The sequence below is a fragment of the Eubalaena glacialis genome, chromosome 4 (genome assembly GCF_028564815.1).
Source record: "Eubalaena glacialis isolate mEubGla1 chromosome 4, mEubGla1.1.hap2.+ XY, whole genome shotgun sequence".
Classification (NCBI taxonomy): Eukaryota; Metazoa; Chordata; class Mammalia; order Artiodactyla; family Balaenidae; genus Eubalaena; species Eubalaena glacialis.
Window position 1 is genome coordinate 45,789,023 of NC_083719.1, and position 18,966 is coordinate 45,807,988.

The window sequence follows — 18,966 nt, forward strand, 5'->3', positions numbered from 1 at the left end:
TGCATGGGTGTCTGTTCAGAACTGAACAGAAAAGAGAGAACTGCTTCAATAGCCATTGAAACTATCTTTCAATGGCTTCAACATGACCAAAAAAGTAGGCAGAAGCCAGGGTTTGTCTTCTACTTAGCTGTGTGATCTCCAAAGCTTATTTGCGATTACCATTGATCTTAGGAGACCCTGGATGGCTTTGTGCCTTATAAAATTTAATCCTATATAATCTCATACAGAAATGTGAGGTCACAAAGGCCACACATGAAAGTGCCCTATGCTGGGCGAGGCCTGAGTCTGAGTGTCCCTGTTTCCTGAATGCCAGGCAATGGGCTTAATATTTTCTACCAACTTAACAACTTGTAAAATAGTATTCAACAACTCGAAATTGCCTTTGATGTTTAGATATTTCATTTGGATGTAATGTCATCTCATTATATTTTTTGAATTATTTATGATGAAGGTTATATATAAAGAAACAAATAAATATATTAGACCCACTTCAAAAAGAGAAATATATGCTATTATTGATAGTAGTACTATTTCTGGTCAAGTCAAGAAGCCTTTCCAAAGTAAACTTCTCCCTGGCCTTCCCGTGCGCCTTCCAGAGCCAGACAGTTACTTTATCCTCTTGCTGCCCAGACCTGCTGCACAGCCAGCTGTCTGCTCCGAGCTTTCTCTCTCCGGATTCGGAGCACATAATGAGATGCTACAGTGACTTCTGTTTCTCTAGCATCTGGTTTCTACGTTTTCATTTCCCTTTGTCTCTCTATGTATTTTTGAGACTTCATTCATTGGACATAGTACTTGTCGTTCAATGATTCTTATCAACTACAATGAGCAGTAGTCTGAGATGTGGAAATCATTCCTCTAACCTTGAAACACCGTTGTTATTCATTAGGTCTTTTGTTTCAATGCAGGTCAAAACAATCATAAAAATAAGACTGTGCATAGGATCTTAAAGGAATTAGTAAGCATAATCAAGCAATTGTCATGATAAAGATTTAATTGTGTATTTCATCTTTGAATTCTGTTCCCTTTTTATGTAAGGGGGCGTGGAGAGAGAAAATGAGGGTATGTAGATTCTGGGTGATTCTGAAGGACAACTACCTTTATTTTCTCTCCTCTCTGGGAGATGGGAGATATAAGGAACAATGTTCTACTGAGGAATCCAGTTGCCTTTAACAAACACTTTCTATTGGGATTTGATATGTTTCAATTCTGTACTATCTTTAACACATTCACTAGTAATGATATTACCTATAGCTTACAGAGAACTTATAGCTTACAGAGAACTTTTGTCATTTGCAACTTGCAATTCAACTCCGTATCAGTTACTAATTTCATTTTGGAAATCAGGATACTGATTCTCAGAGAGGTTAGGTGATATTTCTAAAATCACTCAGCATGTGAGTCTCAGAGCCAGAGTAGGAACCCAGGTGTTCTAACACCAAATCCTTGTTCTTTCCTCCACACATTGCTGCTTCTAGGGAAAAAAAAAAAAAAAAAAAGAACCCATTTATTGAGCACCTAGTGTGTGCTAGAAGCCTTTCAATATGTTCATTTATTTAATCCTTACAACAACCTTGTAGATAGGTAGATAATATTATCCCTATTTTAGCTAGAAAGTGAAAATTCAGAGGGGTTTAATTACTTAATCCACCTGGTACTGGGTCATAGATTACATTTTCTTTCTTCCATTTCGGATTATGGATCCTGCTCTAGAAGAAACAGAATCTGTTCTCAGTTTCCCCTACAAGATACTACAGTTTAAAAGGGAGTAGGGAATCATACTGTCCATTTGCAGTGCCTGGTGAATTATCAGGTACCAAACAAAAGCCTTCTGCAATACTTCACAGTAGACATTGTTTTCATCCCTGCAGCGGGATTGAGGTAGGTAAATACGAAGGATAAACATCAATGCCAGTCTCTCCACTCCCTGTCACTTCCATGGTCTTGCCATGATCCCAGTTGTGGTTGTGTCTGCTAACTACCTCACCTCTGCCCTTCAAAACCTACCCATCCCTGAGGACTGACCTTACCTTTTCCTGGAGCCTTTTCCAGCTCATTTCAGTCAACCCCTCTAGCACAGACTGCACACATCATACAATAAACACTGCAAATACAGCCAGGGTCTCAGGTCACTCTACGTGCTTTATTTTGGCAGTTTGTGGAAAATACAAACTCTTTGTTTTAGAGATTGTATCATATGGATGCTTATTTTGTATTTGTCTCGGTACCCAGTATAATGTTAGGAATATAGATTTCCAGTGTTTGATTAGTTTTTAACAAGAAGTTAACCCACACAGAATATTGATTTGTTAAGACAACCTGACTTTTTCCTTGTATAAATTTTGATCCCAAATGTAACTTTCACCTAGGCATTCAATTGCCTAGGCTAGGTTAAGAACTAGTTTTATTCTTTGGTTAAGACAGTCCAGAAGAATAAGAAGAATAGCTATATGATAAGACATTTTTTTAAAGATATACTTGGATTCTACTGAGGATGAAAACACAAGATCAAGAGGACAAGCACGTGGAGGCATATACACACATGAAGAAGACGCGGAAGTCAGAAAACACGGGGGGGGGTAGTTTGAGAAACATGGTCAAATTCTGACACAAGGGGATCGAAAAGAAGAATAAACACATATAATAAATATAAATGTAAAGATAAAATTGGAAAGGGATGATGGGGCCAAATGGAAAAAAGCCTAAGGAATTTGGACTTTATCCTCAGGCTGAAAGGAAGACATAGGATGGTTTTGAACAGAGGATAAACAGAAATACTTATGGTGGTAGGTGCGGGGTGATCTCAAATAGCAGTGCCTTAGGGAACAGGCAACAGCAGAAAGGAGAGAAAGGCAGATGACCATATAAAAGAGGCAGCTGCTACCCAGCCTTAGCCCTCAATGGCCATACAGCAGTTTGTTACCATCTTTTAAAATTTTTCAAAAGAAATTGGAAATCTGCGCTTTTCTGTAAAAATGTCCACATTCTTCAATGTTGGCTTACAATTTTTTAACGACAGTGTTAATCACATGAAACACCAGTGAATCAGATGCCAGCCTGTGATCTTGACCTGCAGTGAGTGACACAATCACTTTTAAACATGGGTAACTAAAGAAAGCTGATCAGAGAAAAAAATAAGCTGAACAGCTAATGTGATGATTTAACAGGGCAGAGACCTCACGAGAAACAGAAACACTCCTTTTCTAGAGGCAGACTCATGCCACAGCGTATATTTTATACCCAGTTCCGCTTTCATTTTAAAGCTAACAAGTTTTACAATGTGTGACTCAGCTGACCTTTAGAACTTTTTCAAACCTTTTTTTCAAACTCTTCAGAACTGACAGAAACCATGTCAGAAACTATGAACTTGTTTTATAGATCCAGGCCTGTTTTCAAATATGAATTAAATTGAAAAAGTTCCGGAAGACTTTGAGTCAATAAGTTCATATTTAAGTGTTCATTGATCTACCACAATGCATAACCTGGGACTTTCCTGAGCAGCCCAGGCTGTGTGGTCACCTTACTTTCCTGATATCTAATTGTAAGTCCAAAATAAAGGAGGCAAAATAAAGAATGGGAGAAAAGTAGTTTGAAGAGATAGTGACTGGAGTTTTTTCTAAAATTTTGAAAGACAAGAATCCTCAAAATAGGGAATCACAGTGAACCCCAAGCAACATAAATAAAAGAATTGTAAGTGTAGCCACATCATTGCAAAACTGAAGACCGCCAAAGATGAAGGGAAACTCTTAACAGTAGCTTTAGAGAAAACAGTTTACCTAAAATAGAACAATAATTAGAGTGATAGCATATTTTTGAATGTATCAACTGAAGTCTATAAACAATAGCATAATGCTATAAAGAATAAACCCAATAATATATATTTACTGAGCATTATTCATGAATAATGGCTAAATAAATATATCTTCAGACATGCAGGAGGAGAATATTTACTATCAAAAGACCTTCACTGGTGAGATTTCTGAAGAACGCACTTCAGAAGTATGGAACGGTAGTTTAATATGTATTGATAAGAAGAAATTGTGAGCAGGGAAACTGGAAAACATAGGATAAATATAAATGAATAATGTCTGTGTAAAACATAATAATGTCTAATACAGGAGGTAAAAAGTCAAGATATTATTAGAATATGGAACATTGTACAGCATTATTATGTAGAATGGGAAGGGATGACTGACAGATTATTCTAAATATTTGAATTTGGGTAAATAAAGATATAATTAAATTTTTTGAACATAAATTTTGAAATTTTAATAATCACTTTATATATAGCAGGTATAACTTCCAAACTAATAAAGGGAAGAATAAAATTAGAAAAAAGTGAAAAACATTCAGCTAAAGAGAAAGCAGGAAATGAATAGAAAGAATTACAGGAAAATCAAGCCAAATATAAAATAAGATAGGAAACATCTATGCAAAGATAGTGGAAATTAGGGTAAATATTAATGGACAGATTTCGCCAGTAAAAAGATTCTGATGCACTAGCCCAAAAATCCTAGAAGAGGGGAAAATGTATTTAAAGACATTCTATGAATTGAGAGCTGAAACAGACTTAGAAAATGTATTTTCTCATTTACAAATGAGGACAGCAAAGCCCAGAGGGGCAAGTGAGATAACCAAGTTCACACAGCTAAAATGTGCCGGATATTCAGCCGGAACCTGTTCACATTCCTTCTGACCCCTCTTGCCCCTGTTAGTATTCCTCATCACCTCCCCAGCCTCTTCCAGGAGACAGCCCTCTCAGAGGTGGGTTAATGGCAAGATGTCTCAAGAGCAGCTACCTGCTGTGGTGTTTACTGCTAACCTGTGGGAAATCAGGCTCCTCTACCTCCTCCCCCTCCTCAACCCTGCCATCTCTCTGCAGGTCTCAAATATCCCTACATAAGCGCAGATCAGCAATTCCATTGCCTAAGCAGACATCCATCCAACCAACCAACTGGCACATGGCTGTGCAAGTGAAAGCTCCATCCCTTTGTAAGAAGTTTGGTTGGAGTCTTAGTTGCCAATTTTAGGGCAACAATAAGAATCCCACTCAAAAGCCTATTATCCTTTAAAACACAGAACACTTGATCTGCTGGCAAGCATTTTGAATTGCATTCTGTGAAGAAAAACAATCACCAATTTTGACTAAAAGCTCCAAGCTGCCTGCATTTAAATATTTATGCCCTAGGTTTTGACAAAGTTGAGCATAATCAAAATCCCACTGAGAAGAAGAATGTCGAAAAGATTAATTAGAAAGAAAGCAAGGCTTCCCTGGTGGCGCAGTGGTTAAGAATCCGCCTGCCAATGCAGGGGATACCGGTTCGAGCCCTGGTCCAAGAAGATCCCACATGCCGCGGAGCAACAAAGCCTGTGCGCCACAACTACAGAGCCTGCGCTCTAGAGCCTGTGAGCCACAACTACTGAGCCTGTGTGCCACATTACTGAAGCCCGTGCACCTAGATCCCTGCTCCGCAACAAGAGAAGCCACCACAATGAGAAGCCCTTGCACCGCAACGAAGAGTAGCCCCCGCTCGCCACAACTAGGGAAAGCCCGCGCGCGCACAGTGACGAAGACCCAACGCGGCGAAAAATGAATAAATAAAAAAAATTTAAAAAGAAAGAAAAAATGGCGCCTTTCTCTGCCTTTGTGTTAATTGTTCTTAGATAACAAGCTCTTAAATGAGTGAAGATACCTTTACATGCTTTTGATTGTAAATTTTATTAAGGTCTTGAAGAGAGTTCATCTGAGCATTGAAATGGCGTTTACTGGAAAGTGTCTCCAACTTTCATGAGCAGAAACACACAATTGGTAGATGTGTTAGGTTCTCACTGACAATAGAGTCTAAGGCCCCCTATAAAAGAGCTATATACAACTGTTCCTCTCTTCCAAGAAAGATGAATTGCCATGGTAACACTGCCAAGAAATAATAGGTCAAGTTTTATCCTTGTGCCTCAGGGTTATTTTATTAGGGTTTTACTTGGAAGTGGATGCCATTGTAAAATGAAGGTTTGGGTATTTCAAAGCTAAACATCATGCCAAGAAAATCTGATCAATAAAATCGGCTGGTGTGAAGAGGATGGATAAAGGGCAATAGGTAAGAAGAACATCTACATTGATCAAAGAACTATTTAGAGGCCAGTTTATTAGAACTCTTTTCTAAAATGTGAGCTTCATTTACAGATGCTTGTATAACTAAGTGTCTGTAAATGAATTCAAAGTGACTGTACAAGATCAGTAGGGAAAAGTGGTTTGTAAATTTCATTTTAATGGAAGATTAACTGCTGTAAGGAAAAAAAGTTCTTATTCCAAAAATAAGCATGCAACAAGAAAGCATAAAATATTTGAGCTTCCTGTTTTGCTTACTATTTTTATCAGACTATGTTCAATGCTGCTTTATGCCTGCCTATTTATGGAAATGAAAAAATAAATACAACTGGGAGGAAAGTAACATCACCTAAAAGAAGTAATGTATAATAATCAGCATTTTGTTGTTTCTGTTGTTTTGGAGAGTAGTGTCTCAGTATATGTTATGACTTTAGGTTTTTCTGTAACAGCATTTCAATCATTTGGGGATGAAATTCCAACGTGAAACAGTATATAATGTGTATCGCTTCAAGCAATGGTGCTCTGTCCTTCTAAGAGCAATATATGTATGTATTTATGTATATTAAGATCTACTTTTTTAAAGCAATAAGATATATCAACTCACCTTTTTTGAATAGAATTAATTTTTCATAAATGGAATATAGTTATGCATTTTAGCATAGCATCTTCGTGAGACTATGTTAGGCTTCTCAATAAGACTACTGTTAATCTTCTATATTTTCTCTCCTATAAAGTAGTAAAGGGGTATGTGGATAGCTGTGAAATTTATATTGCTTTTGCCCTGATCATGAAGATTGCAAACTGGGGTCGACGACTGCATTAGTTTCCTATGGCTGCTGTAATGAAGTACCACAAACTGGGTGGCTTAAAACAACAGAAATTTATTGTCTCACAGTTCTGGAGGCTAGAAGTCCTAAATTAAGGTATCGCAGGGCCATGCTCTCTCTCAGGCTCTAGGGGGAGAATTCATTTCATGCCTCTCTCCTAGCTTCTAGGGGTTGCCAGCAATCCTTGACGTTTCTTGGTTTGTTGATACATCACTCCAATCTCTGCTACTGCCTTCATGTGGCCTTCTCTGTGTCTCTGTTTTCTCTTCTTGAAAGGGCACTGGTCATAGGATTAGAACCCACCGTAATCCAGTATGAACTCATCCTAACTTGATTACATCTGCCAAGACCCTATTTCCAAATAAGGTTACATTCACAGGTTCTAGGGTTAGGACTTCACATATTGTGCGGGGGTGGGGGGAACACAGTACAACCCATAACTGTGACTATGAATTGGAGAACCTCACCACTGAGCAGATGGTCTCAGTTACAATTTTAAATTGCTATGCTGTCTGGTTCTTTAGAAATGATATTTCATGTCTAATATTTTGTAGACATGTAAGGAATATGATATCCTGATTAATGAAATGCTTTTAAAGTGTAGAATTTTTAAATATACAAAAATACGTCTAGAATACATAAAATAAATTTAATAAATATCTATCACAGTCCGTAACTGGTAATAGACGTTCACTTATTGTTTATTGAATGAATGAATGAATCAACCAATCAACATTAATATTAAATTATATTGAGCATAATTTAATCTTCCTTTGATGATTCAAAATAATTCCTACAGGTAGAAGGTAGCAAGGTACAAGTTAAAAGACTGCTACTTGCTTGAATGCTAAATGGCTGAGTGTTTATTCCATTTCACATATTTGTGTCTATTTAGAAGTTCACTAGATAAAATGTGTTTTATGTCTTATGTTGCAGTGTTCTCATCCTACATTGCTGTTGATTTCCTCTTTGGATTATTACATATTATTTCCTTTAGCTTAATTAAATTACCTTTGTTGATCAGTTAACACCAATGTGTTCTGGATTGGTTTCTCCACCTATAAAATTACCTACTTTATCATGTATCAGGATTGTCTGTCCTTCAATCTATTTTTCTCTGTCTAGACATTCAATAAATGTATTTTGATGGTAGTGATATTATTTGAGTTATGTTTCTTTACTAATGGTTACTTCCATTGTCCCTTTAATCCAATAGAGAGAAGTAACCACCAAAACAAAAACAAATTACAATATAACCCAGATTTTACAAATGAAAGCTATTTCCTCAATCCTAAAACTGCACATTATCTCTGTGTGACCTCAGAAGTGTTTGAGAATGCACTACATGCAGTTAAAAAAATAAAATGTTTCACCAGAGAAAGAAAACATAAGGCAAAAACAGACAAAAATGCCAAAATTCAAACTGAAAATGTTCCTAGCTACTACTTATCAAACTGCTAATGTTTTCCATTTTAGAGCTCTTTTTTGACAGATATTCAAGTATTTGCTAATCAAACCTATCATTTAAGCCAAAAATTCCTCCTAAAAACATGATTGAGAAGTCAAAATATTTAAGCCAGCTAAGATGATTTTATTTTTTCTTAAAAGAGAGAAAAATGAAAGCTAACTCTCTTGGAAGAAAGCTTTCATTTTTAAATCATATTTTTATCCCTTTTTTTGTGAAAGATTTCCTGTTGTGTTTTTCAATCACCAGAAGCCTACATTTATAGAAAACCAGCAGGTATCTCCAGTTATTAGAATCAACTGGGCAGAGCAACAAGGCAAAGCCAGAGTTTAGAGCCATTTTCCTGAGCAGGTTGAGAAGTACCATTTTAGTCAGTTACCTTTTGAGATTCTCACATTTAATTACGTTAGTGGCACTTGACATTATAAGTGTTCTTTTCTTTCCAATATAACCTTCTATCATTATTAGTAAATGTCAAATGTAATGAGGTATTTTTTCTGACTCCTTTGTCTTCCTAATATAATGGGAGAGAACATGCTAATGAGTTTGTAATCTTAAAATTGTTTTCAGTACTCAAAACCAATGCAGAGCCAACTAGTGTCTGTTTATTAGCTTAGTTTTACTCTTTTTATTTTCTTTGCATTTGGAAAGGAGATTTCCTCTTTGTATTTCTTACTACACTTCCCCTACTTGGTGCAATTTCTTATTCTTCCCGAGAGCTCTGAGGTGACAACTACCTCCAATTAGATTGTGTTTCTGGGTTCAAGTCAGAATCCTGTGGAAGGTCCTGCCCCTTGCTGTGTGACTTAAGTGCTGTCTGGAAGCTTCTTTTTTTTTTCTTTTTCTTAAAAGCTGTTTTTGTCCCCCTCTCTCTGTTTTAAAATTTTGATACATAATGGCTATCCAACCCTGTGGTTTCCTGTAACATCTCAATCATAATGTAACTGGACCTTGATTTCTGCTCCCTTGAAGATTAAATACACTTCCAGTGTGAAATTGATACGTTTTATAACACTAGATCTAGTTTCTTTACTGTCAAAATAAAATTAACATCTTATGAAAGAGGAAGCCATCCCTGGAAGAGGTCAAGAAGAGAAAGAAAATGTCATAGTTCTTCAACACAACATTATTTAGTGTCTGTATTGAAGACATGCTTGACAGGAAGGGTCTGGGTCACCTTTTAGCAGTGCCTCGGGCATATTCGCTGTTTTCTCCTATTGAGAAATTGGGGGACAGCTGTCCTTTGTATAGAGAAAATAGCAGGAAGGGGGTCGCTAACCTGTAAGAAGGCTACTTGGTCAATGCCAAAAAGATATTTTACCAAGAGATAAAGAAAGCTATTTAAAATTACTTCACAGTACGGAAAAAAATGGTAATTTTATAGATAATGTATTCTGAAAAATAAGAACCCAAGACAAAAGTGCCTAAGTTTTAAAATAGAATAACTCGTTATAAGGGGTTCTGTTCCCCAGAGAGCTAAAATATATTACACAATCTCTAATTATACCTTGCTTTTTAAACACAGTCTTTGGGCATTTGGTTCTCTAACTTCCTCCTTCATTTCACAGTTGGATATACTGTTAATGGAATTATATCCAACGAATATCCAAAAATATCCAAATAAGCTCAAGGTTGGCTTCTTTCTGTCTAATAAATTTGTATGATTGTCCCAATTACATGCAGTTTTTGATTTCCAAGTGTATCTCTAATATCTATACCTTCATATTTATAAAATACTAAGCAAAGTACAGTAAAATATTCAAATATCATTCGATTATATATCATTTCAATTTTCTTCACAGCATTTTTTTTGTATTCAAGGAATGGTCACATTTTCACGTGGTGAAATCTAGGCTTTCCTTTTTATTTTCTGCCAATCAGTGGTATGTTCTGAAAGACCTTCCTCGTTTGTTTTGCTTCATTTTTGCTATTTTGGGTACCGTAATCTGTTCTTATCTTACCTTTGGAAACTTATTTCAATAATATTACCTAATAAACACCTCTAATCAGGCCAGCCTTATCCCTGCACCACGTGTGGCGTATAATTGTTGCTCACGAGCAGTCACACCCTTTGCTAATTTTCAAGTTTTATTTCACAGGCCCACATCCTCCTGGAATCATTTGCTGATTTCCTCAGCCTTCTTTGGTTACCATTCTCTGAACTTTCAGGGGCCACACAAATTAGGAGAAAATTGTGAGCATTCTTGAGTTTCCTACTGTTAGTCCGAGGTGGAGTGCAAGCGTCCGAGCAGGAGGGTACCTACAGGTGAGGAACAGCGTGTCCAACATGAGCCTGTTCTAAGAGTGAGACCCAGGAGATGTTCACTTCATTTTGATGCTAAAGGAACGTCTTCTTTTTTTTTTTTTTTTTTTTTTTATATCATACATGGACTTGAGGATATGGGGAGGGGGAAGGGTAAGCTGTGACAAAGTGAGAGAGTGGCATGGACATATATATACACTACCAAACGTAAAATAGATAGCTAGGGGGAAGCAGCCGCATAGCACAGGGAGACCAGCTCGGTGCTTTGTGACCACCTAGAGGGGTGGGATAGGGAGGGTGGGAGGGAGGGAGATGCAAGGGGGAAGAGATATGGGAACATATGTATATGTATAACTGATTCACTTTGTTGTAGAGCAGAAGCTGACACACCATTGTAAAGCAATTATACTCCAATAAAGATGTTAAAAAGAAAAAAAAAAGGAACTTCTTCTTGAATCATCCAACACATTAGCTTTCCCTTCAAGACCTATTGATATTGCCTTAGGGGGAACTGGGATGCACTTTGTATACAAAGGAGGCATCTCTGGGAGAAGGGAAGAAAGAGGACCCAGACCGAAGTCAGAAAGAAGGTGACATTTCTGTCCAAAATGCTAAGCACCTAGAATACTAGGACAGAGAAATCAGAGCCCAATCCCCTGGGAAAGTGGTGAAGGGGGAAGCCAAGGAGCATTGGGTTATAAGTTATACCCCAGATCCTGAGAAGACAAAGGAGCAAGAGTTAGTTGAATTGAGTAATAATTTCTTCAACTACATTGTGCAGTATCTGTGACCTATATACGTCATTTCGGTGATGTGGCTGCCTCTGATTCTCAGATTTCACTGCTGCATGAGACTCTTTTGCAGGCCCTGAGCCCCTGCATTTGTAAGCTGCCATCTACCATCCTGTGTTAGCCTTGCCTTCCCAAATTTCAGGAATAACAGCCAGTTCTTACCATTTATTGGCCACTTTTTGTGTGTCAGGCTCTGTAAAGCACTTTCCATGCATTATTTCATGTCACCGTAACAAGCATGCTAGACTTTAGGGGGTTTAAGTTAATAGAGGCTCAGCAGCTTGTGCATGTCGCCCCCAGCTCTCTAATGGAAAAGTGGGAGCTCCAGATCTGTCCGACTCAAACACCCGCACAGAGTATGTATTTTAATTGTCATTTTACCATTGAATAAATGGAAACTACACTGCATGCTTTTAAATGCAGGGACCTTTTCATAAAAGGTCCTTTTCTTTTTCTTTCCCCACAGAGGCTTGTACTTAGCAGACAGACAGTAAATACATAATGATGGAGCTAATGTACTCTTCTGGTTTTAAACTCTACAAAAGCCACAGATTTTGATATATATGATCTTTCTTCTTATTTTCTTTTCTATAGTTAAATGCTCCTTAATGCGAATGAACATATGTAGAAGGTACTTTGAGCTAGTTCTTTACCGCCCCCCCCAAAAAAAGATTTGCTTATAATACTGCGGCCATATGAAAATCATTAGGAAAAACAAGACTGAAAAACATATATAGCTATACATTGTAAATACAATTTAGACTCTCTGTTATGACTATTTTGGGAAAAATTAATCACTTCCCAGAAGGTGTATTGCCTCATTTTTTGACAGATTATTATTTTTATTTTGTAGGACACAGCAGGCCAGGAAAGATACAGGACTATCACCACAGCCTATTATCGTGGAGCCATGGGCTTTATTTTAATGTATGACATCACAAATGAAGAATCCTTCAATGCAGTACAGGATTGGTAAGCAAGAGCAAATGTTCGCATTACTAATAATGACTTTTTTTCATTCACCTCTCTCTCCCTCCTCAAAGCAGTGATCACACCACAATGTAATATGTGTATTTTTATATACTGTGATCCCACTGGTGTTTCAGAAAGCAAACAAGGGCTAGCTATGCTCAGACTCATTTAAGGATTGATAAGAAATCATTTTGATGATTTTGCTCTATTTTGTTCACTCCAATGGTTTGCATCCTATGATCTTTAGTTCCATGGGGGCAAGTACATTGCTTTTGATTTTTTATTTATTTTTTAAATTTATTTATTTATTTTTGGCTGCGTTGGGTCTTCGTTTCTGTGCGAGGGCTTTCTCTAGTTGCGGCAAGTGGGGGCCACTCTTCATCGCGGTGCGCGGGCCTCTCACTATCGCGGCCTGTCTTGTTGCGGAGCACAGGCTCCAGACGCGCAGGCTCAGTAATTGTGGCTCACGGGCCCAGTTGCTCCGCGGCATGTGGGATCTTCCCAGACCAGGGCTCGAACCCGTGTCCCCTGCATTGGCAGCAGATTCTTAACCACTGCGCCACTAGGGAAGCCCTGCTTTTGATTTTTTGAAGTACAAATAATGAATGGTCTGGAAGTATTCTGGTCTAAAATAGGAATCTGGAAACCACGAACCATAGGCCAAATCAGGACTATGAGCCCCAACTGGCTCACCACTTGTGTATAAATAAAGTTTTATTAGAACACAGCCAGGTTCATTTACTTTTGTCTATGACTACTTTCATGGTACAACAGCAGAGTTAAGTAGCTGCAACAGAGACCACATAGCCCACAAGCCTAAAACATCTTCTGTCTGGCTGTTTACAGTAAAAGTTTGCTGACCCCTTATCTGGATTTGTTAGATAGTTTTCAGTTTTTCTTCAAATTGAAAAGTTCCAAAGGACTGGGATGAAGAAAAAGAAAAAACTGAAACCTTTCTTGACTCCCAGCTACCTCAAACCATGTGAAAACACCTCTGTCTGTGTGATTTGCTATGGGGGGTTGACTGCTGTGGCTGCAGCTCCTTCAGCCTATTCCACCAGCACCTCAGGAGGAGGCACTGAAAAGCTGATGGTCATGGTCATGGTCATGAATTAAAGCAGCAGGGCGGAACAGGGCTACTTTCCTGTGGAAAGAGCCAGAGTCTAGTTGGGCTTTGTGTGGTATTAGGAGGAAAGCGAGCTCACTGGTAGGACCAGGACTAAACAGACACCACATTTTAACTCCAAATACAGTCATGGCTTGTCTTATTGAAGGAAAAATTAGCAATACACAGGTAAAATAAATATTTTTTTTCTGTTTTACATGATAGTATTATCCAAAATGATTTTTTTATATGTGTATCAGCTCAGTGAAGGTCAGGTGCTATTAAAAAATTTCAATTTGCCTTAGATTGTTTCTTTAAAATTTTTATTGCTTATCTGAAAATGCACCTACATCTTTCTTATTTACACACACACACACACACACACACTTACAATACAAAAAAAATAATAATAATACCACTAACAATAGCAACTCAAAAGGGAAATATATAGCTGTAAACTGAAAAAGACAAGCTTAGGACCTCCATGAAAAAATAATTATCTTCAACTGAGGGGCATAGAAGAAGGCTTAAGTACCCCTCTTTTTAGTAGACTGAATATTGTAAAAAATGCCAGTTCTTCACAAATAAATTCATAAACTCAAGGCAATCCCAATCAAATACCAGGAGGTTTGGTAGAGAATGGAATGAAATAGAGAGTCCAGATATAGACACAAAGCCATATGGGATTTGGTTTATGATAAAAGTAGCATTTCAAATTAGTAACAAAAAGGTTGGTTCAATGAATACCGTGGTGCTATCCAGTTAATTGCCACACATAGCTCTGGCACACACATTGTCATACAAAATGGTCATTTTAACTTTGACTATTTCCTCTCAGGAAATGATAAGACCCAGGAGTGTTCATGAATTAAATTTCAGACATCAGGGTTCCTAAATCTGTTTGCACCCATAGTTCTGGCCCATTGTTCCAATGAAAGTTATATGATGACTGAGAAGAGATGGATCTGTTGAGTTCTTTGAAACCAAATGATAACAGTGCCAAGAGCCATCCTAGCAGTACCTCTGACTCTCACATCAGAAACACTATGGAAAAGTGCAGCTTCCTCATGTCCTTCCCTCTGCAGCCCCACCCAGGCTCCCTCACCTGTCAACAGACCATCTGCCCTATCTCACTTCTCCCCCACCTCCCCCAATTCTCTAACTATTTGACTCTATTTACCCACTCTTCCCTTTGAAATTCTGTTTCCTGTTGTCTTAGAAGCACATTTCCCAGATTATTCTTGTGTCTCTCAGCCCGCTCCTCTTTCTACTTCCTAGCTTTCACTCCCTTCCTCACCCGGCAAAGGGTCAGCATCCTCTCATGGCTTTTTTCTTGGGCTTATTCTGTGTCCTTGGCCATCTTATCCACTTGTGCACATCATTTATCACTTGTACCAGATGGCTCCCAAGTGCAATGTTGCATTTCCTGGTATCCAAAATATTTATCCACCTGGACATCCTGCTGGCATCTCAGAATCAATCGTCTTCACCTGAAACTGCTCACCTTCCTGACTTCAATTTTTGCTGTTCATTGAGACCACAATGTTTTGCCACCCAGGTTCCACCTTGTATCCAACTCTAACTTCCATCCATCCTATTCTGGGGCCTGATCTTGCATATTAATTTTTTCCTGACTATCCTTTGAATCTGCTCCTGCCTGAGAAATCACGTGACCATCATGGCTCAGCTTCTTCTTCTTATCTTTTGCTTCTTCCTTTATAATAGCCTTCTAACTGATGTTTTTCCCCTTAGATTTCTTCCCATCCCAATCCATCCTATCCCACTGCTGCTATAAGAGTCTCCCAAAAGAACATGATCCTAAAGATCATGGAAGACTCCTGCCCGAAAGCCATGACTTACCATCACCTCCTTAATTAATTAAAACTTCCTCAGACTGACTTTCAGACACACGACATCATGGAGTCCCTATATTTTTACAGTCTCATCTCTCACTATTCTAAAGTCAAACTGAACCATTCACTGTTTTTGGAACCGAGCCTAAACTTTCCAACCTTTGTTGGTTTTGTGTTTTGATGGTACCCTCTGTTTTGCATATCTTTTCCACAACCTTCTACTTCACCTCCCCTGGATATCTAGATTTGTCAAAACCCAACAAAGCTTATCCATAGGCCAACCCTCAGTCATGTTTTCATCCACAATTGTATAATCATTGGTTTACTGGGGATTTTTCATTCATTCAACGGTTATTGAGCACCTACTCTTTGACAGTCAATCTGCCAGATGTTGTAGTTAGTACCTATGCCAATATTTACTATCTCAGTTAGTGGATCCACCTGCACCCAGTTGTCTGATGTGGAAATCTGAGCTCTAATTTTGATTTCTCTCTCTTGACCCATGACATCTCACTGACCACCAAGTCCAGTAGTTTTAACTTTCTGAATGCCTTTGTCCCTACTGCCACTGTCTAAATTCAGACTGTCATGAGCTCTTTAAGAACCTTAGCTCTCAGCACTTTAGGAATTTCCTACCTTGTATGCTTACTGGCAAGTCCCACCCTCTCCAGGTCATCTATCATATTGCCATCAGAGCTAAGTAACGTCTCTCATCTTAATAATAAAACCTTTAATAATGTCTTATTACTTATAGTGGAGATTCTGGGAGCCTCTCTGAATCACGGTGGAACCTTGACAGCATGAAGAAGCCCAGGCTCCATTCTATACAAACAAAATCAAGTCTGCAGTGATAAATATTGGCATATGTATGTGTGTCAGCTCTAAAGGTGATCCTGATGCCCGTTTCTGGTTAAGACCATTGATTTAGAATGAAGTCCACACCCTCTAACGTGGTGGACAGTGTTGCCTCCTCATAGCTATTCCATTAACATCATCTCCTACCACTCTCCTCCACTGGTCCTGGGTTTCAACCAGATAGAACTTTTCTCAATTTACTAATGTTCCATTCTTTCAATAACTCTGTTCCTCTGCTTGGAATACCTTCTCTGCTATCTGTCTAAATTCTTATTCTCCTTTAAAGGCCATCTCAAATAACAACTCTTCTATGAAGCTTTTGAAGATACCACTATCTCGTTTCCCACCCACCACAATTTCCATTCCCAGTGGACAATGCTATTCACTCCCATATCTCTGCTTCCATGCCACACTAGCACTTTCTGCAGACCACATAAAAAACCTAGCAGACTCTGTTGTTATCTGATTACATTTTGTCTTCTGTATTGCAGTGTGAGTTCATTCATCTCTTTTCCCTAGTACTGAATACAGTACAATTTTATTAAAATTTTTTTTCTAAATTTTTATTGTGGTAAAATATACAAAACTTAAAATTTACAATCTTAATCATTTTTAAGTGCACAGTTCAGTGGTATTAAATACATTCTTATTGTTGTGCAACCATCACTACAGTCCATCTCCACAACTCTTCATCTTGCAAAACTGAAACTCTGTGCCCATTAAATAACTTCCCATTCTCCTTTATCCCCAACCCTGGGACCATTATTCTACTTTCTATGTCCATGAATATGACTGCTCTATTCATACTACTCTAAGTACCTCATATAAGTGGAATCATACAGTATTTGCTTTTTTGTGTGTGACTGGCTTATTTCATTTAGCATAATGTTTTTTTTTTATATCTTTATTGGAGTATAATTGCTTTACAATGTTGTGTTAGTTTTTGTTGCACAACAATTGAATCAGCTATAAGTATACATATATCCCCATATCCCCTCCCTCTTGAGCCTCCCTCCCATCCTCCCTATCCCACCCCTCTAGGTCATCACAAAGCATTGAGCTGATCTCCCTGTGCTATGCAGCAGCTTCCCACTAGCCATCCATTTTACATTTGTTAGTGTATATATGCCGATGCTACTCTCTCACTTCATCCCAGCTTACCCTTCCCCCTCCCCGTGTCCTCAAGTCCATTCTCTACATCTACGTCTTTATTCCTGCCCTGCAACCAGGTTCATCAGTACCGTTTTTTTAGATTCTATATATGTGCATTAGCATACGGTATTTGTTTTTCTCTTTCTGACTTAATTCACTCTGTATGACAGACTCTAGGTCCATCCACCTCACTACAAATATCTCAATTTCGTTCCTTTTTACGGCTGAGTAATATTCCATTGTATATATGTACCACATCTTCTTTATCCATTCATCTGTCGATGGACACTTAGGTTGCTACCATGTCCTGGCTATTGTAAATAGAGCTGCAGTGAACATTGAGGTGCATGTGTCTTTTTGAATTATGGTTTTCTCAGGGTATATGCCCAGTAGTGGGATTGCTGGGTCATATGGTAGTTCTATTTTTAGTTTTTTAAGGAACCTTCATACTGTTCTCCATAGTGGCTGTATCAATTTACATTCCCACCAACAGTGTAGGAAGGTTCCCTTTTCTCCACACCCTCTCCAGCATTTATTGTTTGTAGATTTTTTGATGATGGCCATTCTGACCAGTGTGAGGTGATACCTCATTGTGGTTTTGATTACATTTAGCATAATGTTCTTAAGTTTCATTCCATAGAATAGCATATGTCAGAATTTCCTTCCTTTTTAAGGCTGAATAATATTCCATTGTGTATATATATACCACATTAATCCAATATGTATTTTGAATGGATGATCCAAGGAACTATAGAGTGTCACATACTTCCTTGATATCCCAACAAAAAAATATAGAAATTACTTCAGACCTACATAGGAATTAATGGTTCTATTCTTCCTCCCAGCAAAGATTTAATATCATATGTGTATTGCTGCTATGGCGATATTATATTCAACTTTTTATTGTTGTTAGGTATATAGTCATCTTAAGTTCCTAATACAATATAAACTATTTGTAGAGAAAAATTTTGTATTTCCTACTTAACATAGTAACTAGCACAAAATGGGTATTTAAAAAATTACTGTTAATTGATGAACTCGACCCATCAAAAACCTTGGGAAATGTTTAAGGAATAGAAACAGAATTGTATAGTAAGAAAAAAAACCTGTTTGGGGAAAAAAATCCAGTTCAGCAGTACGAACTTGCTTACATATACAGTATTGTCCAGCAGTGGTGGGGAAGGAGGAGCTTGCTGATATTCCACGATGGCTTTCTACAACAAGAAATAAGGTATTCCTAAGAAAAACAAGTACAAAGGAACAGATTCTTTAAATTACTGGTATCCAAGTACTGACCTTAAGGCTAGAAAAAATACAGAAAAACATACATAACAAAAAGAAAAATTAATTGAAATTTATTTGCAGCTAAAGTTTCAAATACTCTTCTTAACAAAATGTACTTTCATTATGTAGAAAGAAAAGAAAATGCTTGTTGGCTATGATCTCAGTAAAATCCTTAAACTATCTAACTGTAGGAATATTTAGATTAAGTGAAAAATTTCTTAAAATTTAATTACACACAAATTCTTGTCAGTTAAGAAAGCAGGTACAGGTATAGAGATTTAGAGAGAACAGCA

General features: G+C 37.8%; 1 protein-coding gene across 1 annotated transcript in view; it reads left to right on the forward strand.

Annotated features, from left to right (window-relative positions):
• Positions 1–18,966, forward strand: part of RAB3C (RAB3C, member RAS oncogene family) — a 285,344-nt gene that overhangs the window by 97,531 nt on the left and 168,847 nt on the right. Inside the window, exon 2 of the mRNA XM_061187818.1 lies at positions 12,306–12,424. Coding sequence (XP_061043801.1) covers positions 12,306–12,424 — 119 coding nt within the window. The remainder of the gene's footprint in view (positions 1–12,305; positions 12,425–18,966) is intronic.